The 22,565-nt window shown below is 35.4% G+C and overlaps 1 protein-coding gene across 2 annotated transcripts in view; it reads right to left on the reverse strand.

Annotated features, from left to right (window-relative positions):
* RFX3 (regulatory factor X3) overlaps nucleotides 1-22,565 on the reverse strand; it is a 291,441-nt gene that overhangs the window by 151,957 nt on the left and 116,919 nt on the right. For both annotated transcript variants that reach the window (XM_007464196.1, XM_007464197.1), the window contains one exon: nucleotides 7,350-7,474. In XM_007464196.1, coding sequence (XP_007464258.1) covers nucleotides 7,350-7,466 — 117 coding nt within the window. In that variant the 5' untranslated portion in view covers nucleotides 7,467-7,474. The remainder of the gene's footprint in view (nucleotides 1-7,349; nucleotides 7,475-22,565) is intronic.

Raw genomic sequence — 22,565 nt, forward strand, 5'->3', positions numbered from 1 at the left:
CCTAGAGCCTGAGATTCCATAATTCACAATCCAGAGCAATACAAGGAAGGACCAGAGGTTCTTGCTTAGTAAAGAAAATGGAAGCAGCTGGTTTTAAGACTAAAATAGCTGCAGAGGATAAGTTACTTGAGAGTGAGGGCAAAGAGAGAGGGCCAAAGACCAACTCTTATAGAAAAGGAGGTCAAATCCCCCCACTCCAATTTTCCATTAGAGGAGTCAGATAACATTACCAGTACTACTGATAATGATAACAACGATGAAAATAATAATAGTAAAAATAGAAAATTTATTAAAGGTTTATTATACATCAGGTACTATTCTAAATTATTTAATAAATGTTATTTAATACTTTAAGTATAAGCTAGCCATTATTATTCTTATTTTATACATTGGGATATTGAGTCTCAGAAACTTAATTTTATTTGTCCAAAGTCATATAACTAGAAAGAGCTAGAGCCAGGATTTAAATCCATCCCTTCTAAGTATGAATCTCACTCTCTTAAGCTCTACGAAACCTGATTTACTTGATGAAATAGCCCTCAAAGAAATAAAAGGGGAAAACCAAAATCCATGCAAAAAAAGAACTATGTGATAGTCAACAGTATCAAATGTCAAAGGAAAATCCAGAAACACCCTAGAGAAAATTACTGGATTTGGCTCTGTCCAAAGTGCACAGTATCCATAGTTGTATGGTGGCACCCAAATTTCATAGGATTAAGAAGTGGTTAGATAACTGCAGATGTCTCTTTCAAGAAAATCAGCAATGAGGGAATACATAAAGAAATATGTCAACTGAAGAGGGAAAATACTAGGGAGGGGATACATATAAAGACACCACAAACTCAACCTCAGACTCAACCTCCCACAAGAGGTTTTTATGCAGCATTGTTCCACAGCCCTCAATTCCTAGCCCCTCACCTCCTTGTACAACTCCTTGATTTCACTTGAGCTCTTCCATGCTTCTCTCTACAAGAAATGCCCTTTTCCAGTTTGCTTTCCTTGTGAACTCCAACTTTTCCTTCAGCACACAGCTCAAAGGTCACATTCTTGGTGAAGACATCACTGACCCTCATTCCAAGAACAATTTCCATCTTTACACCTAAGGAACTTTGTATCTAATTCTATAACAAGTCTATCTCCATCAAAAGTTGGTTTTCTACAGTCGGGTACCAAACAGAATTACCTTTGAAACCGCAGTATTTAACACAGTGCCTGGCATATTCCTCTTAAAATATAGTATCCAGAACTGATCATAATTTTTTAACTCTAGTTGAGAAAATATTTTAAAAATCACTTAAAAGAGAATCAAAGACTATTACTACCCAACTATTTAAACAGTAGTTCTTATTTTTAAAAATATACAGATGGTCAACTAAAGAGCCTTCATATTGGATTGGCACAGTAAAATTTATTTCGATTGTAAATCAGCATGTTCCTTCAAAACACCTTACTTTTTTATATTGGATACTAAAAATTAGCAGTTCTGATTCCAAAAATAAATATGTTCTTCAAGAACTAAAATTATTGTCTTTTAAAAAAATTATTTTCACAAAAGACATTCAACTGGAATTCATTTAAAAATATAACCCCATCTTTTAGGATGTCTGCCACAGTCTTAATTATGAAAACACCGTTCCCTTAGGGAACTAAGCCAATGAGAATCTCGTCCCGAATAAGAGCAAACCAGAGAAAAATGTCTCTGTTTCTGTTGATTATATCAGATAAGGGTCTGAAATGAAAAGAATTCCATTCATGTCCATCGAAGCTAGGATGCACAAGAAGCAAACCTCTGGACCCTGAGCAGAGGAAAGATAAAGACAAGAACGATGGAGTGCACTACCTCAGGCTTAGCTCTCCAAGCTAGCAGAGTGTCCCATTTAAAATACTACTGATCAAGTTTTGATCCAATAGAACATTCTGTTATGGATTTAACATTCTATAGGCAATCATTTCTTCCCCTTAATCACTATTTATTGCTTCCACCAGAAGAACTTTCTCATGGTTATATTGCTAATTATCACAGCTTCCTTCTGGTTGTGATGATTATTTACTACACACAGGAATATGGCAAACAGAAGTGAGGACAAAAATAACCCACTGTTTAAGCTATGGCCTAACGTGGGGAAGTCAGGACCATTCATATGTAATTTCAATTCCTAAAATCCATCTCCTAAATGTTGAGGCATCATTTTAAAGATATCCATAATAAATAGATCTATTGGAGAAGATTCATTTAAAACGTACCCTTCTTGAAGATTGCCCTTTGCCTAAAACCTAATTGACAGTTCCGGTTGGATCTGTTTCCCACACAAAATGTCATTTATCTTTTGGACCACAGGGATAATACACTTACTCTCCAGGATATACCATAATTTATGTAGAAATGCTAAATATGTGATATATTGATACTAACCAAAAAGAAACAATATAGCCACATAGCTATTACATTCATTTTGATAACTCAAATTATGAACAAAGAGTCAGTGCCTAAATAGGTGATTTATTTCTACACGTATTTTTAAAAATATGTATTTGTAAGAATATATATATCCTTATCTGAATATAATCTTGAAATGAACTTTTATCACATAAAAAGAAGTTTCAGTGTCACAGTTACATACCAAAGACCCACAAGAAACAAACAGTCCCTGGGCAGAAAAAGGTCAAGACCCACATTCTTTGATAAAAAAAAGAATTTGAACAAAGTTGACAGCATTTTTGAAAATAAAAAAAAAAGTATGTCTTTGAACTCAAATAGAAGCCCCTCAACCCCAGGGCTCAGTTGTACCTGGGATGTTACATTTAGAAGGAGCAATACAGAGACAACACACTTGCCCACTGTGAGAGAAAAGATGTATGTCCCTTTCTAAGGAAAAGGGAAGACAGAGACAGTAGAGACAGGAAGAAATATAGTTGGGAGACCAGTTAAAACTTGGGAAGCTTGAATGGGAGAAAATATTCTTGGAGCCCTGATTCAAGATTTAGGATGATTTAGGAATTATCCTCGATGTCAGCAGCATTTGTGAAATACCTGGATCCCAAGATTAAAACAGGAATAAAAGTTCTGACTTTTGACTAGGTTCTACCTTGAAAAGAATCTAAACTAGCTGGCTATGGAGGAGAATGGAATAGTAGGAATACATTTTCCTTTTCCCCTATCCTGGGTTTTTAATTCAGTTCTAGGCAAGCAGGGTTAGAAGACCTCTCAGATTTAGGCATAAAATGACCAACTTGAAGAATTATCTACAAGAAACTCTAACAAATCACTCAAGGAAGCGGGAGGGGAAGGGAGAACAGCACAGTTCTAGTCATATTCGATAGAGACCCATCAGGTCTTTTTACAAATATGATAAGAATAAATAATATTAATTTTTTAGTTTCTAATCAAGATACTGAACCTGAATATTTTTATAGATTTCACTGAATTGGGCAACTATGTCTGTATTTGTAAGCTGAGACTCTATGGTGTTTTGTGAAATAATGAAAAATTGCAAAAGACAGGAAATTTGATAAAGAATTATATAATAAGATCTTGCAATCTTTGCTCAGAATTCTCCATTCTTGAATCAGATTGTTCAAGGAAAGGTGACAAATTGATTCTTGAGATCATACAGAATAAATGAAAAACCACAGAAATAATTTTAGAAACAACATTTTTTTGGTACTTACTACATAGTGAAATAGGGAAATCAGAACCCTTAGGGCTTTGAAGAAATAAAAATATATATTACAGTCTTAAAATTTTCTGGTTTCTCAACATGCCAATACATACAATATTATATATCTCAAAATTTAAAAATTTAGCTATAGGCTTGTTTGTTTGTTTGTTTTTATGCGGTACGCGGGCCTCTCACTGTCGTGGCCTCTCCCATTGCGGAGCACAGGCTCCGAACGCGCAGGCTCAGCGGCCATGTCTCGCGGGCCTAGCCGCTCCGCGGCATGTGGGATCTTCCCAGACCGGGGCACGAACCCATGTCTCCTGCATCAGCAGGCGGACTCTCAACCACTGCACCACCAGGGAAGCCCTATAGGCTTTCTTTTTACATCAAAATGGTCAAAGCAAGGACACAATGAAAAGTTGAATCAATAGAAGTAACTATCTTTGATGTCAATGCCATGATTTCAGTATCTTATCATGTGTCAGTGACAAGAGCTGCAAGATTTTAAAGGCAACCTACCGAAGTTTGAAAACTCAAGATGACATCAGCATATTAACAATATAAAGATTATAGGTATGTTAGAGCAATAAGAAGTTACTATAGCACCTATCTTATCAGTTATAGACAATCTATATCCACAGGGACACTGTTAGAAATCTTCAAATATGTCACCGTTCTAGAGGAGAGGAAAGGAGAGGGGAGGAAGGAAGGGAGGAATGGAGGAAAGAAGCTAGGAAGGAAGAAAATGGCAGAAGAGAAAAAATCCTTCCAAATAAGATAAGCCTGGAAGGACAACATGACAGGCATTTCCAGGCATATATCACACTAATCCACTCTGTGAAATAGAACACTTAGTTGACAAAAAGAAAATGAAAGTTCTCAACTTCTTTGCTTGGTTAAAGAGGACCAAGTCGTCGACTGCCTTGAACGTCCTAGAGGAAAGAGCTAACTTGCGGGACTGAAAAATATGCCTGTTGGGAAACAAACCATGTGGTATACCACAAAGTTTTCCAAAGTGTGTTACGTGTGTACATGAGATTATTTTTTATAAGGACATGAACACAGTGTGTGTATGTGTATGTGTAATTTTCTGTCTATGGCTGGTGATACTTGATTTTCCACTTCTAATAGGAACTTAGTTTTTTTGGTTTTATATATATTTAATATAAAAAGTGATTCTTTTTAAGAAGCAATCAGATCTCCCCTACCAACTCTGTGCAATGAGGTGACTGGCCTTCCTTGATGAACATGAAATTTCAAGAAACTGGGATTTAGAACATGAGAGGAAAAAATAATCACATAGATCACATACAAAGGATCAGAAATCAGAACAGTGTTCGACTTTTCCATAGCAATTCTGCAAACTGGAAAACAATGGAGCAATTCCTTCAAAATTCTGAAGAAAATGAGATCCAACCCATCCAACTACCAAACAACTGTGAAGGCAGTAGAATAAATTCCCTCTCAGACACACAAGAGTTCAAAATCTACCAATTCTTAGGAAGTTACTGCAAGCTGTGCTTGAGCAAATCAAGAAAGAGTTTAAGACACTGATCCGAGAAACAGGAAAGCCAACATAAGAGAGAAGAGGGAAATCCCAGAATGATGGCAAAGGGAAAAAAATGCATATAGTTCAACCTAGTATATCAGAAGCATATGGCATGGAAAAAGTGTGTGTGTGTGCGTGTGTGCATGCACATGCATGCACATATTAAGAGCTAGAAAGAGGAGTGTGGTAAGAAAATGCCTAAAACTAAAAAAATCAAGAAAATACTACTATATATAAAATATATGACTAATAAGAACCTGCTGTATAGCACAGGGAACTCTACTCAATACTCTGTAATGGCCTATATGGGAAAAGAATCTAAAAAAAAAAAGAGTGTATATATGCATAACTGATTCACTGTGCTGTACACCTGAAACTAACACAACATTGTAAATCAACTATACTCCAATAAAATTTTTTTAAAAAAAGAAAATAAACACCGTTTGTGAAGACACAGAGGTAAATATCAAAATAATAGGTAAACAGAGGCAAAATTAGTTGCCTCTGAGGAGGAGTACAGAGAGGATGAGAACTGCATTTTTTTTTTTTAAATAACAAACTTGCTGAACTATTTGACTCTTTACACTACTATATACACTATATAAGACCTGTAGTAGACATCTAATGACACATAAATTCAATAAAAAGAAAATGGTTTTTAAAAAGAAAAGAAGGAAGGAAGGCAAAAAGGAAGAAAGGGAAAGGAAAGGAAGGAGGGAGTAAGAAAAGACACAGAGTCCATGAGAGAGGACCAGATACACTTAACACAGACATTTTAAGGTCTCAAGGGGGCACTTTCTGGAGACAGGAACAGGATCTCCACTGCACTACTGTTAGAGACAGCCACTCTCGAGGCCTTTCTTCTTCCACAAATGAGATAAAAACCAAACCAGAGTGAGCGTAACTGTTCAATATGTGCTTAATATTGTTCGATTGTTGAGTTATCTTTTTAAAATTATATATAACACTGTCCCAGTAGTTCTCTACTTGCTCTCTGGATGATATGCCATGAACTACCATTTTCTGAATAATGTTCAGTCTTGAAATTGGTGATGAAATTGGTGATCAGTAATACCAGTGTGTTGTAGAGAACAGAAAGAAGAGTATGCTAAGATTTAATTATAAAATAAATAATTATTTCAGATGTCTTTATTTACCCTGAGAGTCAAAGACCCTTCTCCATGATTCTAGCACTCTCCCTGCCCATCCCACTTCTATGTCCTAAGAATATAACCTTGAGTCCCTCTGTCTATGATTTAGGAAAAGTTATTCCCTCTCCCTAATGACTTATTTATAATTGTAAAAGCGACATTTGCTAAACTGTAAAAGCAACATTTTCTCTGATACTGAGAAATTACAGGTAAATCTCAAGTCTCGAGATAATGCTTTATGACATGGTCATTCTCGCGTACTTTCTCACCACTCCTTAGAAGAAATGACAGGCCAATGTGTTCACAATCCAAAGGAGGACTATTAACTGGCACAAAATTGCACTGTTTTGTCAGTATCTTTCCAAAACAAGCTAAGTGTCCCAAGTATGAATAAGCCCTGTAGTAAACATGTCATGATGAATTCATTCTCAATTTTTTAAATGGGATGAGTCAGATTTTCAGACCTTTAAGATAATTTAATTTTCATTAAACACTATTTATCAGTCGCCATAACGCCCAAGCACTTTCCAAAATGTCACAAAGGCAAAATCCCTGCCTGTAAGGTACACACATCCTCTCCTTTATTAAGTACTACTGTGAGCCAATTATATAAAAATATGATTGCCGACATTTCAATACGAAAGAAATAGGAAGATGTGGTAAAGAACAAGGAGGGGAGAAGAGGAGAAGAAAAGCCAGTTAGGGTGGCCAAACAAATGCTTTCTTTAGGACTTAAGAGGCTCTTCTGGAATAAGGCTTATAGTTGGAGTATTTATCTTTTTATCCCTACAGCCTAGCACAGAAAGAACGTGGCACATCCAGGAAATGCTCAAGAAACATTTGCTGACTTAATCTAAGAATCGAACGAGGCCTATTTGGGCATCCATTGTGCCAGAAAGTATTATCCGAATCATTTTTTAGACACAGCTACGTTGGAGAGGCAGCACAAGGAAAGGCACAGCATCTTCTCTGGGAACAGCAGCTCCTTACCTGTTGTTGTACTGGTACTTGCTGTACCACCTGTGTAGGCACTGCTGCTTGACTAGCCACAGATGTCTGTAAAGTCACTGTCGAACCTGTGTCCGACCCGGTCTCTGATGTCTGCATGATGGTCTCTGAAATTTATTAAAATAGAAAGAAAGTTTAAAATGCTCTTCTTATATGACTAGCTGCATTACATTTGTTCTTAATATCCTATACTGAGACGAACTTTCCACTCCCAGAATACCTCTTACTCCAGCCAACATACTCATGATATTCCACGCATGTTTAGAGTCATGTTGTCCACTTTTAAAATAAATATAGAAAATTACTAATCTACATTTTAAAAATCTCCATTAGTACCTCTTATTTTGAGGCTATAAAGGTTGAACTTCATTGAAATCTACCTTCCTTAGGCCTCATCTGTTATAAATTGTTTCAAGCACAATATAAACTAGTCATATTATAAATTATGTCAAGACACAATTCTCAGAACACAAATCCTAACTGGATGCAAATACGTCATGAACTGTACTTTCTAGACACTTTTATAAACTACAGGACATCACTGGAGGTGTACAATTTAGAATAAATTGTTTCTAAGGTCCTTTCCAACTTTCAAACTTACTATTCACTGATTTTTTTAAATTAATGTATATCCAAAAACCAACTGATATACCCTAAATTTAGCCAAAGGATCAAGCTCACTAATTTTCTTGGCTGTGAGATGATATGGTACCAAAATTAAAGTTTAATGATACTCTACACAAAGACAGCCAAACAGCAATAATGTTTAATATTTTGAAAGGTAAGAAGGATCACTATTGTATAAGTGAGATTTGTAAACAAAGACATGAAATTTTACCTCCTCTCATTCACAGTTCAACATGGTACATTTTTCAGTTCTCATGTACCTGTCCTACTAACACAGGATTAAATTTTACAGTGTGCACTCTAACAAGTATGGTTTCTTAGACCTTGATATTCCCTTTTGTTACTTACGCAGTCAATATAATAAATGTTAATTTCTTTGCTACTGAGCAGGGATCCTGGGGGGAAAAACAATATTTAATTGGTAGCCTAAGAAAAATACTGTTTCATGGTTTAAATCTGTGAACAGTATGGTGAACATTAATTTTCCCTAAGAAAATTCTGAAAGAGTATTCAGGTCTTTCAAGCAGAAAATTAACCCCTCTCAACATCTTTTGTCACAGCATGACCTCTTCCAATTTCTTCCCCAAACCTTTTCTATCATCTCATTCAATTTTAGAAACAGACCTCTGAAGATATCTAATCTACACTTATTTCATAAATGAGAAAAGTAAAGCCCAGAGAGGTTAAGAGACTCACTCAAGGTGACAGGACTAGAGAAAGGACTAGGCCTTTTCACTTTGAATATATGCTTTCTTTACTTTCTACAGCTTGACATTGGTATCACTTTACGTGATTGACTATTCTTATTCCTTTGTTAGTCAAACCCCTAAAGCAGCACAATAAAACTTAGAGCATACAAAATATACAGCAGTAAAGCTAACATCGATAGAGTATTTAACACATGCTATGTCCTCTTCTAAATGCTTTACGTGTTAATTCATAAATAAATCACTCCATGTAACAACCCAATGTGGTTTGTATGAATATAATCTACATTTACAGATGAGGAACCTCAGGCACAAAGAGTGAAGGTAGCTAGGGGCTTAAAAAACAAGGAAAGTGATGGACACTGTGGCTACCACCCCATTTATTTAGGCCAACTAATGTTTAGCTCAAGGAAATTGTTAATTTATGGGAAGGCTAAACTGTAGCGGCCAGTTTTTCCAGTTTTCCAAAAGAAGATTTTTATGTGAAATCTCTCAAGATGGTGGCTAATTAATAAAAAATGTAGCACTGATCTCCAAAGAGACACACACACACACACACACACACACACACACACAGCCCTTTGTACTAGTATTAAGACCACGGATATGCCTGAAAATGTTTGAAAATGACAGTATTCACTATATAAAATTCTTGCCTAATTAAGATTACTGGAGGACTAACAGTTCTTGAAATTGGGAGAGGGGATACACACAGTAGGAACCCTATCTGTGCCTCTTCTTCTTTATTCCATTGTAGAGGGAAAAAAATACCCTCCCCCAAAAGAAAGCAAATGCCAGTGTCCTTCAATTCATTACATGTTATACTTATAGACAACTGACGCCATTTGTGCTACAGCAGAGGGCTATTCTGCAGGGAATGAGGACCAAACCAGATTTTAGATATCATCTTCACTGAGTTTTTCTTAGCTTCTCTTCCCAGCTCCAAGACAGGCCTTTGTCAGTTTAGTACACAAATGAGGAACACAGAGTTGCCAATTATGGGTTCTTGTTTAAGCTGTTCAGTCAAGGGGTGGATGAGATTCTTACTGTTAAGTCACTCAAACTAAAACACCCTCCTGTTTATCCCAGTGTTGGCTGGGAACTTTATCGAGGCTCTCTCGTGTGTCCAGGGGTCTGTACTGCAGACCAGCCTACACACCTTTTTTGGTATATGACCCATAATATGACACCCACTGTTTTAGACCAAATACACATAAGAATATACATAATGAATGTCTAAAAAATTAAATGTACTTTTAAAGCAATTCCTCAATAAATCACCTGCGAGGGCTTATCTAAAGATAAAAGGCATAGATTTGGAAACTGGCTTCCTATGGACCATATTAGACTCCATCGATAGGCTTTGGCACAGAGTAACTACAAATTAAAATTCTTAATTGTCAACCTTTAAAAATCAGAAAATTTTGTGTTAAAAACCAAATTTCCAGATTCTCTTGAAAAATCTGAAAATCTAGAAAAGGTGAGCCCATATTATGTGTTTCATATGCAAATTATTTATATGGTAACACATATTCACTGGCTTGGCCTTTATAGGCATTTAAGGCATAAGAGAAATACCTAAGCTTTGACTACTTTACTAATAGAAATGTGTAACTAGATGATCGGAACTAAGATCTTCCTCATTTTACAGACTGAGTCAACTGAGGCCCAGAGATGTTAAGTCACTTAACCAAGGTCAAACTGTGGGAAGTAGGAAAGTGGGAAAGTAGTGTTTGGACGTAAGACTAAAGCGCATGCACTAAACTACCAGACGGAAGTCCTGAGTTTCATCAGAGATACTGAATAGACAGAAGTGAAGGGAGTAAAGAAAAGCAAACTGGTGAACTTTTAGAAGCAGAAAGGAGGAAAAAGATCCCAACTATTTAATAGGAGCAACCTTTACAGAATAGAGTGGGGAAAAGCAGATGGACAGAAAATGATGGCTTATATAACTTAGAGAGTCACAGAATTTTCCATCCAACCTCTGGCTCTACGTACATACCACATTAAAACCAGCACAGAAAGCCTAATCCAGAACAACCAACAATTGTCCCAGAACAACTTGTTTAGTTCCAAGTTACTGCTCATCATCCAATCTCCTTGGACCCTGGATTACAGGGTCATGCCAATTGGGATAAGGACGTAGCCTCTCGGTTTGGTCTCCATCTTTCCTTAATAGACACAACTTCCTTCTTCTCTGATTTCATTGTCTTCCTCAGGTTTGAAGAAAAGGCTCTCTTTGCCTAGGCTTCAGGCCTTGAGAGGATCTCAATCACATGCCTGCCAGAGACTGGCTAAAAAGTCATAACAAAAAAAAAGTTATAACCATAATTAGGTCTCTCATTTAACAAGTCTTTTCCAGGTGCCACACAATATGCTAAGTGCTTGAAATACATCTTTTCATTTAATCCTCAAAAAAAAACCCATAATGGAAAGGTTGTTATTTCCACTTAACGAATGAGGAAACTGAAGCACAAACGGATTAAATAACTTGCTAAAAGCCACACAGATGGTAAGAGTAAGAGCCTAAATTCAAATCCAGGTTTGCCTGACTCTAAAGCCCATGATGTTACCACTATGTATATTACTTTGTAAAATCATGATGAAAGGCTTCCAAATGGAAAGCTAGAGATTGTTGGCCTGAACAGCAAATCTTTGGGATTCTCAATCTATCCTATTTGATCTACACTTCGAATAACAACAGTGAGATATCTCTTCTCTCTCTGACATTGAAATTAGCAAGTATTCTCTCTCTACTGAGAGCCATAATAAAACCCAACTAGTATTTTTTTTCAGAGGCATTTTAACTGATTAATTCCAAAGACCTGATTAATAGCAGATGAATTTGAATGTTAAAGCATGTTGAGGTGTGTAACCTTCCTGCCAAATTTTCCTAAAGAGATCATTTAAACCCACTGACACATTTAGAGTATTCTGGTAGCTTTCCAAAATTTCTTCAAAGCAGGGATCATCACATGAGGGCATTGTCTTAGCATGCTTCATTTGTAGGTTTTGTTTTAGATCCAGTATAAAGGTTTGTGTGTACATGTGAGGTGTTCCCATTCATCTAGCAGTGGTTTCTGGTGCTTTGTTTATGTTTGGGAGTAATTTGGTTAGTTTAGTTCCTTCACAGCCTCCTTTCAAGTGATATTTGTTTATCAGCCACAAATGCAGTCACATTAATCCATTTTGATAAGCTAAATAAACTCCTGCAGTTTGTCCATGATGCAGCCTATATGTAAATGAGTTGTATATTCTTGCAGGAGAGACATGCAGGATTTCAGTCTAGTCATCCTTGCCTAATGTGGCTGTCAGGTATGTCAAGAGCAACAGATGCTTGTTTGACAAAGGACCTTTTTATTCTGGCTAATTAAGCAGTTGGACACACCCGCCTGTTAACGGTTCTGCTTTGTATAGCCAGCTCTGGCTGAATCATGCGAATCTACAGCTAAATAGGCCACGTTTTGAAAGAAGGCTAATTAACCCCTAGAAGAAGGAAAAGAATATTGCAAAAACCCAGCTGCTGAATGCAAAAAGATTACCGTTTCTCCAACCTGATGGGCAAAACCTAGGCAAAGCAAATGTGTTTGGAACAAACATGCATTATTGCAAGTTTCAAGGCATTCAAATGTCCTTTGTGAAACTTCCTGAAGATTATTTAATACACTCAAATTCACAGCTGGATTCCTTTCATCACACACTGTACATGCCAGATTAAATGCTTAAATAGTCTGACCTAATCAATTACTTATCAAACAGAACTATATAACTGGGCTCACTTAAACATAGGTAGTATCATCTAATTTTTATTGGGGTTTTTCTTCCTGAAATAATTTGCTTTCTAAAAAAAAGCAAAGTCTGCAAAGTTTGGTTCCACTCCACTGACTGACTGTATTGTTTTTTTCCACTGAGGAATGTAACAGGTTTTAATCCAGTATAGGAAATAAAAACCTGTAATTTAATTTTCAAGTACAACAGAGAACTTCCTTCCTTTTTCCTTAGTACAGAAAAACAAAAGATGGTAATTCCAATTCCTATTTGAACCAAATTAACCAGTATTATTATGATAGTCACTTATTTGTATAGTGAAAATAAATCACACTTAAAATGTGACATTAAAGAATAAATTATTTACTTAGAAACCTGGTTCAGCGTAAGAGCAGAGGAACGCTATTTACAGAAAAAAATTGTCATAATCTAAAATTACTACTTTTAAAATACACAAGGAGTTTAACATCAGTGTGCTTTCACAGAGAAAGATCCCAAATCATAATAGAAGTTTTACAGCATAAGATTTTATTACTAATACTCTGATTAAGCATCAGCATTCTTGAATAAATGTTAGAAAATAAATACTAGCATATATAATACTCACAGCAATTGAAACCTCTATTTATTAAAACTAGACAACTAAAATAAGTCATGGTTTTTGGAAAAAAATAGCTGATATGTACTTTCCTGAACATAAAATCAGGATGAAATGTATACATTTCTGACTATTCTGGAGTAGATGATGAAAATATTAAGATTATTCTAATTCTTTAGAAAAAAATTAAGAATATTAAGCATCTTTCAAAGTCAACAATATAACGTAAAATAATGGGGCATATTAGAATTTATATATATATGGTTAAAAATAATGTGATAAATTTTTGAAATTGACAAAAATATATTGAGCTGATTAATTTACCTACAAATGTAAAACTCTGACTTTGCTTTTTTTCCACTTCACCGAGTACAAATGAAAGAAACTGGTTAAGCTATAATCTACAGTCAGCCTTTTTTACTTAAAATATACCTCTGTGAAAAGTTTATTCATTGTAAAACACAGGGCTTTATCAAGTCAATATGTCAGGTAACTGAAGAGATGTAAAAGGAAAATTCATGATTTTCTATATTATAAAAGCTCTGCTTCTTTATTTAGGTCTGATGTTGTAATCCTCCCGACTATGTACAATTAATCTTTTATACTAAATTGATCTGTAGAAAAATGATGGAATGATAATAGTGTAGACTGTTCGGCAGTCATCTTCCTGTGATAACTGATGACAGAGATTAATGTTGGTGATGATTAATCAGCACACTAGTAACATATACAGGTTGCCTGGGTAACTTTTCTCACTTTTCACACAAAGGTTTTTTCTTAACTAATTCTTCCTCTGACTCAGAATAGATAATGAAAAACTGTTTCTCTGGAGAAGACAAATCAAATTACTTTAACAGTTTTTATCTTAATGAATTAATTAAAAAATAAAACAATCTATTAACATGTTACTGAAGCCACACTGCTGAAATGATGTAAGAATTTTGTTAGGTGTTGTTTCTAGTCATCAAGAGAAGCTGTTATCAGGCACAGAAGTAATTCTGGGGAAAAGACCACCAGGTGCTTGTCCAGTCTATTGCTGATGCCATCCTGGCATTTTCTCTCACTCACATTCATGAATTAACAGGCAAATTGGTCTCACCTAGATGACATAAGCTAAAAACTGGGAGTGCTCACATAAAAGCTAAAGGAAAAGAAAAAGAAAACCAACAAACAAAAATTTCTGAGTATCCTACATTTTGCTTACTGGAAGAAGAGTCTGAGAACAAAATGATGTAACATACAGAAAGATTCTTACCAAAATCTATGAGGCAAACCTATAAATGTTTCTTACTATTCGTCAATCCAATCCTGACAGTGACTAGAACCTATGAGATGGAGTATTTAATGATAATAGCACTTAGAACTGAAAAATGATGAACAAAGAGCATTTTATCATAAATCAATCATTTCATTATAGTAATAAGAATAGCTACCATATACTGAGCATTTACTATGTGATAGATGCTTCACATCTTTGCATACATTTAACCCTAATTTCAACCATGAAGTAGATATTCCCATTTTATAGCAGAGAAAAGTAAGGTTTAGAGATTAAGTAACTTGCCCAGGATCACAGAACTATTAAGAGATAAAGCCAGGATTCAAGCCCAGGTCTGTCTCACTCCAATAATGGCACCCTGACACTGGATCTTAGTCAGCTACACAAACAGCAACAGCAGTGAGGCTATTTTAGTGAAATCAACTTTAAAAGAAATAAAGTAGTCTATAGAGACTTTGGGCACTAAGAAAGAATTCTAAATTTGAACAAATAGACACAAATATCACGTGAATGGCAAATACGTACTGTACCTAGTATGTGATCATTATGATGCCATCAAAGCTATAATGCTTATGATACAGAAAAGCATATCATGGGTTAAAAGAGATCTGCACTAACCTTGTGTTCACAGAATATTTTATGGAAGGAAGAGGAAATAATATGAGATTCATTTATTTTCAAGAATTTAAATTTGTCTTAAAAAAAACAGTCAAATGAGGGTCCATTTAGGTTAGTACCTATACATAATATTATACACAAACACAAAGATGTTCACTCAAGTATTACTTATGACAGCCAATAATAAGCAACTGAAATGTCTGTAATTGGGGAACTAATAAACTATATCCCTATAATTATCCCTAATAAATTCTATATCCCTATAGCGGAATACTATACAGATCTATAAAAGTCAGCATGGAAAGATGTTCATAATATTGTAAGCATAAAAAGCAGGTTGCCAAATAATATGCAGCCTACACTGTAATTTTATTCACAGATATAAAATTGCATGATTTGGTAAAATTCTTAAGGGTATACAGTAACAACAGTGTAACTCCTAAGGACTCCTGAAATACGGGCCTTCCCAAACCAATGATCATAACTTTGGGTGGCCTCAAGCTAACCTTGGGCTTGCTGGTCAAAAGCAACATGAGCTCCAGAGACCCATCTCACCCTGGAGCCATCCCAAAAAGTCAGTCTTAGATTCTGTAAAACAGCCTTTTTAATCCCCCAAATACCTGTATAGTATTTGATCTGTTCAGTAGCTGGGTAAGAGCTCTGTCTCCCTTCCCGCTGAGTGGCTCAAAACTCTCAAAGCGCTCTAAAACACAACATTTTCAATGTTTCTAATGGAATAGTCTATTTAAAAAATTTATCTGGGGATTATATCTATAGATCCACTCATTGTTAGTTCCACGATCTGTGTCATTTTCTGCTGAAAGAAGGAAATCTACAGTAATACACATTCCCAAATGTCAAATATGATCCTTTCCTTATGACACTCGCCAGAACCTATTGTCCAATCTAGAATAAAGACATGAATTTCAATTCTGCTCCCTTGTATTCAAACTCATAAGAGCAGTGGCGCCTCTTCCATAGATCTCAAACTGGAAGAGGATATAGGTGGTGAATCTAAGTGTTTAGTCCCACCAAGGAAACAGATACCCCCTTTTTAAACGAGCCCTAGTAACATCTGTTTATTCTACATACCCTAAACTTTACACACAAGTTTTATCTTTTTCCCTCTACACTTACTAGTGGGGTTTTAGCCACACACATGGAAGTATCCATACTATTTTTTGCAAAGAGAGGGCAAAGATTGGCTTAAAAGGCAGCATTACTTAAAGAGCCACAAAAGAAAACAAGCAGGTAATATTTCCAAGCAGGATTTTCTTTGGATTTTACAGGGAATGAAGTAAAACACGAGTTCTTAATTTTCTTCACACCAAAAAAGGCTCCAATAACAACTTTCTTCTTGGATTCTCTTCCCCACATAAAAAAATTTTCTGTTTTTTTCTATCTTATTTCTTTTTCTTTTTATAAGAGTAAAGAATAGAGCCTTTTGCAGTTCCTAACTATTCCAATGACAGGCTCAAAGAGATCAACACATCTAAAAGGGGAAAATAATACTGTATAACATTGCTAATAATGGAAATAATATACCCCACTTTGAATGTACAGTATCTTAAAGAACTGAATTCTCATTACTTCCATTTTTTTGGCAAATGTAGTGAACATGGGAGTGGGTGGACTTGAAAAAAAAATCTATATATTCACACATACATAAATTCTGGAAATAATTGCTCTAAAACATGATGCTATTAATCAAGTGAAATTTTTACACTGACTTTCATTATAAAATGCATATGTAGACACTTGGAAAACAAGTTTGGCTCAAAGATGAAAATTAAAACAGATTGAAGACTCTAGCTAACTCTGAGCATTCTCAAACTTAACAGAAAATTTATTTCTCTCTAAAAATCAGTAAAACTTGAAATAAGTCAACTACACTGAACCAAAAACACTTCCTTCGGAGCTTCTTTTATGGAACTGGTGATGCACTCTGAACATGGCTGTCCTTCCAACTCACTCTAAAGTGTTTTCTTGGCTCCAAAAACAATAGTTCCATCTAAAGTGGGTTATCTTAGGCTATCTCATAAATCTATGGTTAATACCCCTTAGCTAGGATTATTAATTTGCTTAAAATCACCTATAAGTTCTTTATTATTAAAAGCTATTGTCATTATGTAATGTTTTATGTAAGTGTGAAATTTCACATAGTAAGTTTTATTTCCATACTCCCTCCCCCTCCTAACCTTTGACTGCCTTCCAAGGGGGCTAAAAGAGAGGGGAGAACTCTTCCTTTATCCCTTAAAATACATTAAAAGTAACTGTCCTATCATTTCTTTTATCACCAAACTTTCTCCTCTCAGTTCCCAAATCTAATCAATCACTGAGGCCAATGCTTCTGCTTCCTAATCTAAAACTCTATTTCACATATCTTCATCTCTCTGGCTCCATAGAGTTGAGGCCACTCCCTACAACAGGTTCCCAGTGTCCTCAGGATAAACTGCAAGGCCCTCAACAGGGCTTTTAAGGCTCTTTAGAATATAGCTCCTGCCTACCATTTTCCAAAGAGTACTATATACAATCCAGCCATATGGAACTACTCTCAGTTCCCCAATCCTAGAAGGGGGAGTTCCCCAATCCCACTTTAATGGATGAGAAACAAGAAGTTCCCGCTGACTCAAACAATTTTTCCTTCCCACCTCTTCTCCTCTTCATCTTTCAGATCTCAGGATAAATTCCACTTCCCCCAGACAGTCTCCCAAACCACCACCACTCTTCCCTCTCCCTGCCCCCCCTGCTTCTAAGTAAGTCTGGGTCTGGTGTTTGTCTGAGTGTTCCTACAGCATCTTATTTTTACTCAGCCAGCAGCAGCTATCATATTGTAGTGTAACTGTCTCTCCAACCAGATTATAAACACCCTGAGCACATGGACTGTGCTTATCTTTTTCACCTACAAATATGCAACAGTGCCTAACACACAGAGGATCTTCAATTTGTTGAATGAACAGATGAATCTACAAAGAGGATGAGTTTAAGACCCTGCTGAAACATTACTATTAAAGTATGCTATATCAGATGCATTTAACACTTAAAAATTGTGTAAAAATAGTTTTCTACTAGAGTCAGTTCCAATCAATTTATTCATTAAGAATGTTTTCTCTTAATTTTCTAATGTGACTTCACTTTCAATTCCCATTATGGCAAAATTTTATAACAACCCCCATATTCTAATATTTGTAAGCCTTAACAGATTTTGTGTATAATTTTTTTATAAAGAAACAAGATAAGGATTAAATAAACTCAAATGAGCAAATTAAGTCTTCAGCTATTGCTCTGAACCTCCTGACACATCAATTACTATTTTAATAAGTACACCTGATTCACTGAATTGTGGATTCAGATCCAATGCTCTAATCATGTCATCTTAGAAAAAGTAGCCTGGCATGCTTCCTTTGTTTTTATGAGACAGAAGCACTCAGAGATCTTTAATTTTCATAGCTGAAATGCTAAGAATAAGTAATTAGCCTAATAGTAACTGTTCTAACTTCATCCTTAATTAACAACTTGAAATTTATTTGAGCTTGGCAACATTCAACTGACATTCTTCTATGTTCTCTTAACAGTCATTGAAACTTTTCACAAAAAAAGGGTGTTTCAAGAATCCTCTAGTTAAAATTAGTTAACACATTTATGTAAGGATTTTACATACTTTATTTAATCTAACCAGAAATCCTGTGAGGTAGGTACTATTATTATCCCACTTTTATGGATGATAAAACTTAGGCCCAAAGCTTAAATAACTCCATGAGCCCCAAGGTCACATAGCTAGAAATGGGCAGAGTGAGGACTTGAATATACCATATACCATCTATTAGGTTCCGGTAGCAAAAACTGTGTTTTTTTTCTTTCTTTTTTTAATCTAGCAGTATGCTGTATTAGGCTTATAATATGATAATTTAAATGTTCTACAGACCAACTACTATGTAGTCCTGTCTAAATAGCAGAGTCTTTTCCATATTTTTAATCTTCTACAATATAGAAATTGGACATGCTGTAATTTTTTTAACCCAGTTACTTATGTTCCATATGTTATCCTCCAAAAAACATTAATTTCATTTCCAGCAATGCTGAGTACCTGACAAGATGGTTGTCTATTCTATTTTGTAGATCTCGGCAAACGCTAATAAAAATGCTGAGTCGTGGGTTCTGTATCACTTCTGCTGAGGCATTAACACAAATAGGCTTGTTGGAATTTGAATCAGGGCTCAGAAAATGTTCAAAAAAAGTACAATATCTTTTCTTCTAAAATCTTAAGAGTTGAGGTCTCAGGTGCCCACCATCAATTCCACTTCTAAATTAGTAAGAATGACTGGCTGCAGCTTCTTAGATGCCAAAAGAAGGGACTGTCTCAACTAGTTAATTCACAAAAAAACTGATTTTTGGTGAAACCAAAAGGTCTTTGGCACAAGTGCCAGGAGTTGTTGTTCCCTGATCTTTACATTCACAAATGACCTTCAGCAAGTCCAAGAAAAATATATTTAACGCTACTACCTAATGGCACTGCAATCAAGGGTAGTAAATGGAAAGCAAACAGAGTTTTAAGGAAGGTTACAGGCCAAAGGCAGTGTTCAGAAATACTAAGCCCCATACCAATGTTCTAGAATAGTCCTCTAGTCCAGCTAACATCTCTATTCCTGCTTGAGCACAGGACCACCTTTCCTTGGCATACGCCAAGTGATTCATCATATACATTGATTACTTGTTTTGTTACTTCAGTCAAATATTCATATGGGACATATTTTGCTACGGTCATCATAAGAGCAGAGAAAAATTAAAATTTCTCAGTTCTCACCCAGACATTTTATTGTACTCCTTCAATGTCTCAGAAAGCCTGTGTTGTGGTGGCCATGGCGCACGTGCGTGCGTGCTCACACACACAAACACACAATATGGATATTTAGCATCAAAAGTTATGCTGGACACACAGTAAGTACATTACACACATGCATATACACACAGAGGCAGATGACCTTCCAAATAGTTCCAACTTTGGCTATAGTGCATGGCTGAGGAAAAAACACTCAAATTCTAAAGGTAGTAGTACTCTTCCATTACAGTTTCATTGTCCCCCACCCCTGGTAGAGATGGTGATGGGGGTATGATAACACTAAGTTTACTTTTCCAAAAATCAACTTGCTAAGGATCATTTTGCCTAATCGCCAATTTGACAAATTGACCAATTCATTCAAAATTTGTTTCTTTTAACCATTTATCCTGTGGACATAATTTGTATTGAATAAAAGTTTTACAGGGCCTTTGAAGATTTCTTTGACACTTACATTGATGAGTTCAAAGTTTAAATTTATCCGAAATTTTGCTACGAGCCAGCACACTATAGCCTACCCATAACTATATTCTGGAATTTCACCATTTTCTGGGCCAATGACTTTTGAGAATGAGCATTTATTTTAAATTAAAGGGCTGTGCATGTCTTGAATGTCATGGAGTTCATAAATGAGAACAGGGAAGGTTTATTTCTTTTAACACATTTTTCACCCATTAAATGCATTCTATACTTCTCTTAATTCACACATTTGTTAACCAGTACAACTAAATAAATATATAGCTTCACTTTTAAGCAACTGTAAAGAATTCCGTATAAAAAATATCGATGACAAATTTGGCACTCAGCTGGGCTGTACTGATAAATATTTCTGTTGCAAAATGTCTGTGGTGAAATTGCTGTGGAAAAATTAAAACCAAATGAAAACTAATTAATAGGTCCCACCAAAAATTTCAAAAGATTTTGTGACTAATGCAGTGTGATTTGTGATAAATGTTATATGTAGTTAATAGAAACATATTTTAGGTAGTTGATAGTTTGGAAAACTAGTTTTAGGCAACTAATAAATCAGAGTACTTGGTAAATTTAACAAAATTGCCACTCAGTGAATTTATGTTTCAGCAAACTGCTTTTAAGAGAAATATCCATTCAGTAAATGATCACTCAGTAAAAAAAATTGGGGAAGGGGGTGTAACAGGTTTTCAGATAAATGCCCTACTTCTCAAATCACAGCATTTAAACTTAAAAAGTATCCAGGAGATCTAGTTCAGGTCCCCATTTCACAGAGAATCTGAGACCAATAAATCAAATGGATCCATTAGTATCAGAGTTGGCATTAGAACTCAGAATTCCCAATTCCCAGTTAATAGCTCTTTGTAACAGACTATGGTGTATAAGAGAAGAAAGAAGGAAGGCACTCAAAAAGAAGTAGGAAGGCCTGCCAAAAGCTCAAACTGCTTATTACACAGTGAAAGAAATACTCGTAACATGGAAAATGAAACCCCAAAATAAGAGGGCCTCAGACATTTTCAAGTTTCTTTCTCACATAAATGATTAAGGTACTCTTTCAGGATATTTAACAAGATTTCAAGTAAGGCAAACTTCGTGTGTGTATAGAGATACCAACTAAAATGGTTCACTGGATTTTATATTCTGTAGAGATTCTGAATCATCTTGCAAAATTGCTTTTTTCTCAGATACATGGAGCATCTTGGTGACCTAGGCTCACTATTTTATTATTACATGGAGTATCTGAGTGTTTTAGGCTCTGAATTTTATTATTACAATATCTCTGTACGTAACCTACAATACACAAACTGACTAACTGCGTTTACACTGAAATAAGGAAACCAAAAAAGGCTAATTTCTAGTTTTCCAGGAAGAAGGGGGAGAAACAAAATTCAACACCACGGTAATTGCCATCAAAATAAACAAGGAACAAATTCTGAATTTTCACTTGCAGCAAATAACTATAATTTTGGGGTGTGAGACGGAAACCTTTTAAATGTAATGGCTTGTGTAACAGCTTTTACAAGGTGCACTTTGCACTGTCAAACAGCAAGAAATGCTCATAAGGGTAATCAGTTTTAGATGGCAGGTTTACAAGCTTTCCACAACTTGTACTATTTATTCATGTTAAAACGTTTTGCAATTACTTCTTTACATATTATGTTCATGCTTTCTTTTAAAAAATTTTTTAAATTGTTTTGTACAAATGTAACTCCAAAACCAACCATATTGCTTGACTTCTTTACTCACATAGTGAGTAAAGTACATTTTGATACATACTGTTGGTTTTTATGACCTCATAAATTGTCCACAACTAATTTACACAGTAGTACTTCTGCAATATCGAAGGACATTAAAGCTGGGTGAAAGCAAACACCTCCCAGTATAACCTGCTCAAAAACTGCATTTTTTATGTCACCTTTCTTATGAAAGTAATATAAATGATTTTCTTGTTGTACCAAAACAGTAAGCTAATATGTACATATTATATTCAAAACCATATACAAATATGGGCTGATTACTTCTCATGGTTCTGCAGAGTCATTTTTCATACAAACCAGATTTACAAGGATGGTTTTTTGTCTCAGTGCAACTGAAAGGTTATTTACAATGAAAACTCCATTCTCTTTCCTTACAAGGTTTACTCAACACTGAATGATATTTTTTTTTTCATTAAGACAACAGTAGAATTTTTTTAATGTAGGCTAATGAATTAATCATTCTTCCTCACCCTTTCTTTTCCTTTCCCTCTCTCTCCCCATGTCCCTTTCTCCTTGTCTTTTCTCCCTTGCCTCTT

This window comes from Lipotes vexillifer, unplaced genomic scaffold, assembly GCF_000442215.2.
Source record: "Lipotes vexillifer unplaced genomic scaffold, Lipotes_vexillifer_v1.1 scaffold1544, whole genome shotgun sequence".
NCBI classification, from domain to species: Eukaryota; Metazoa; Chordata; class Mammalia; order Artiodactyla; family Lipotidae; genus Lipotes; species Lipotes vexillifer.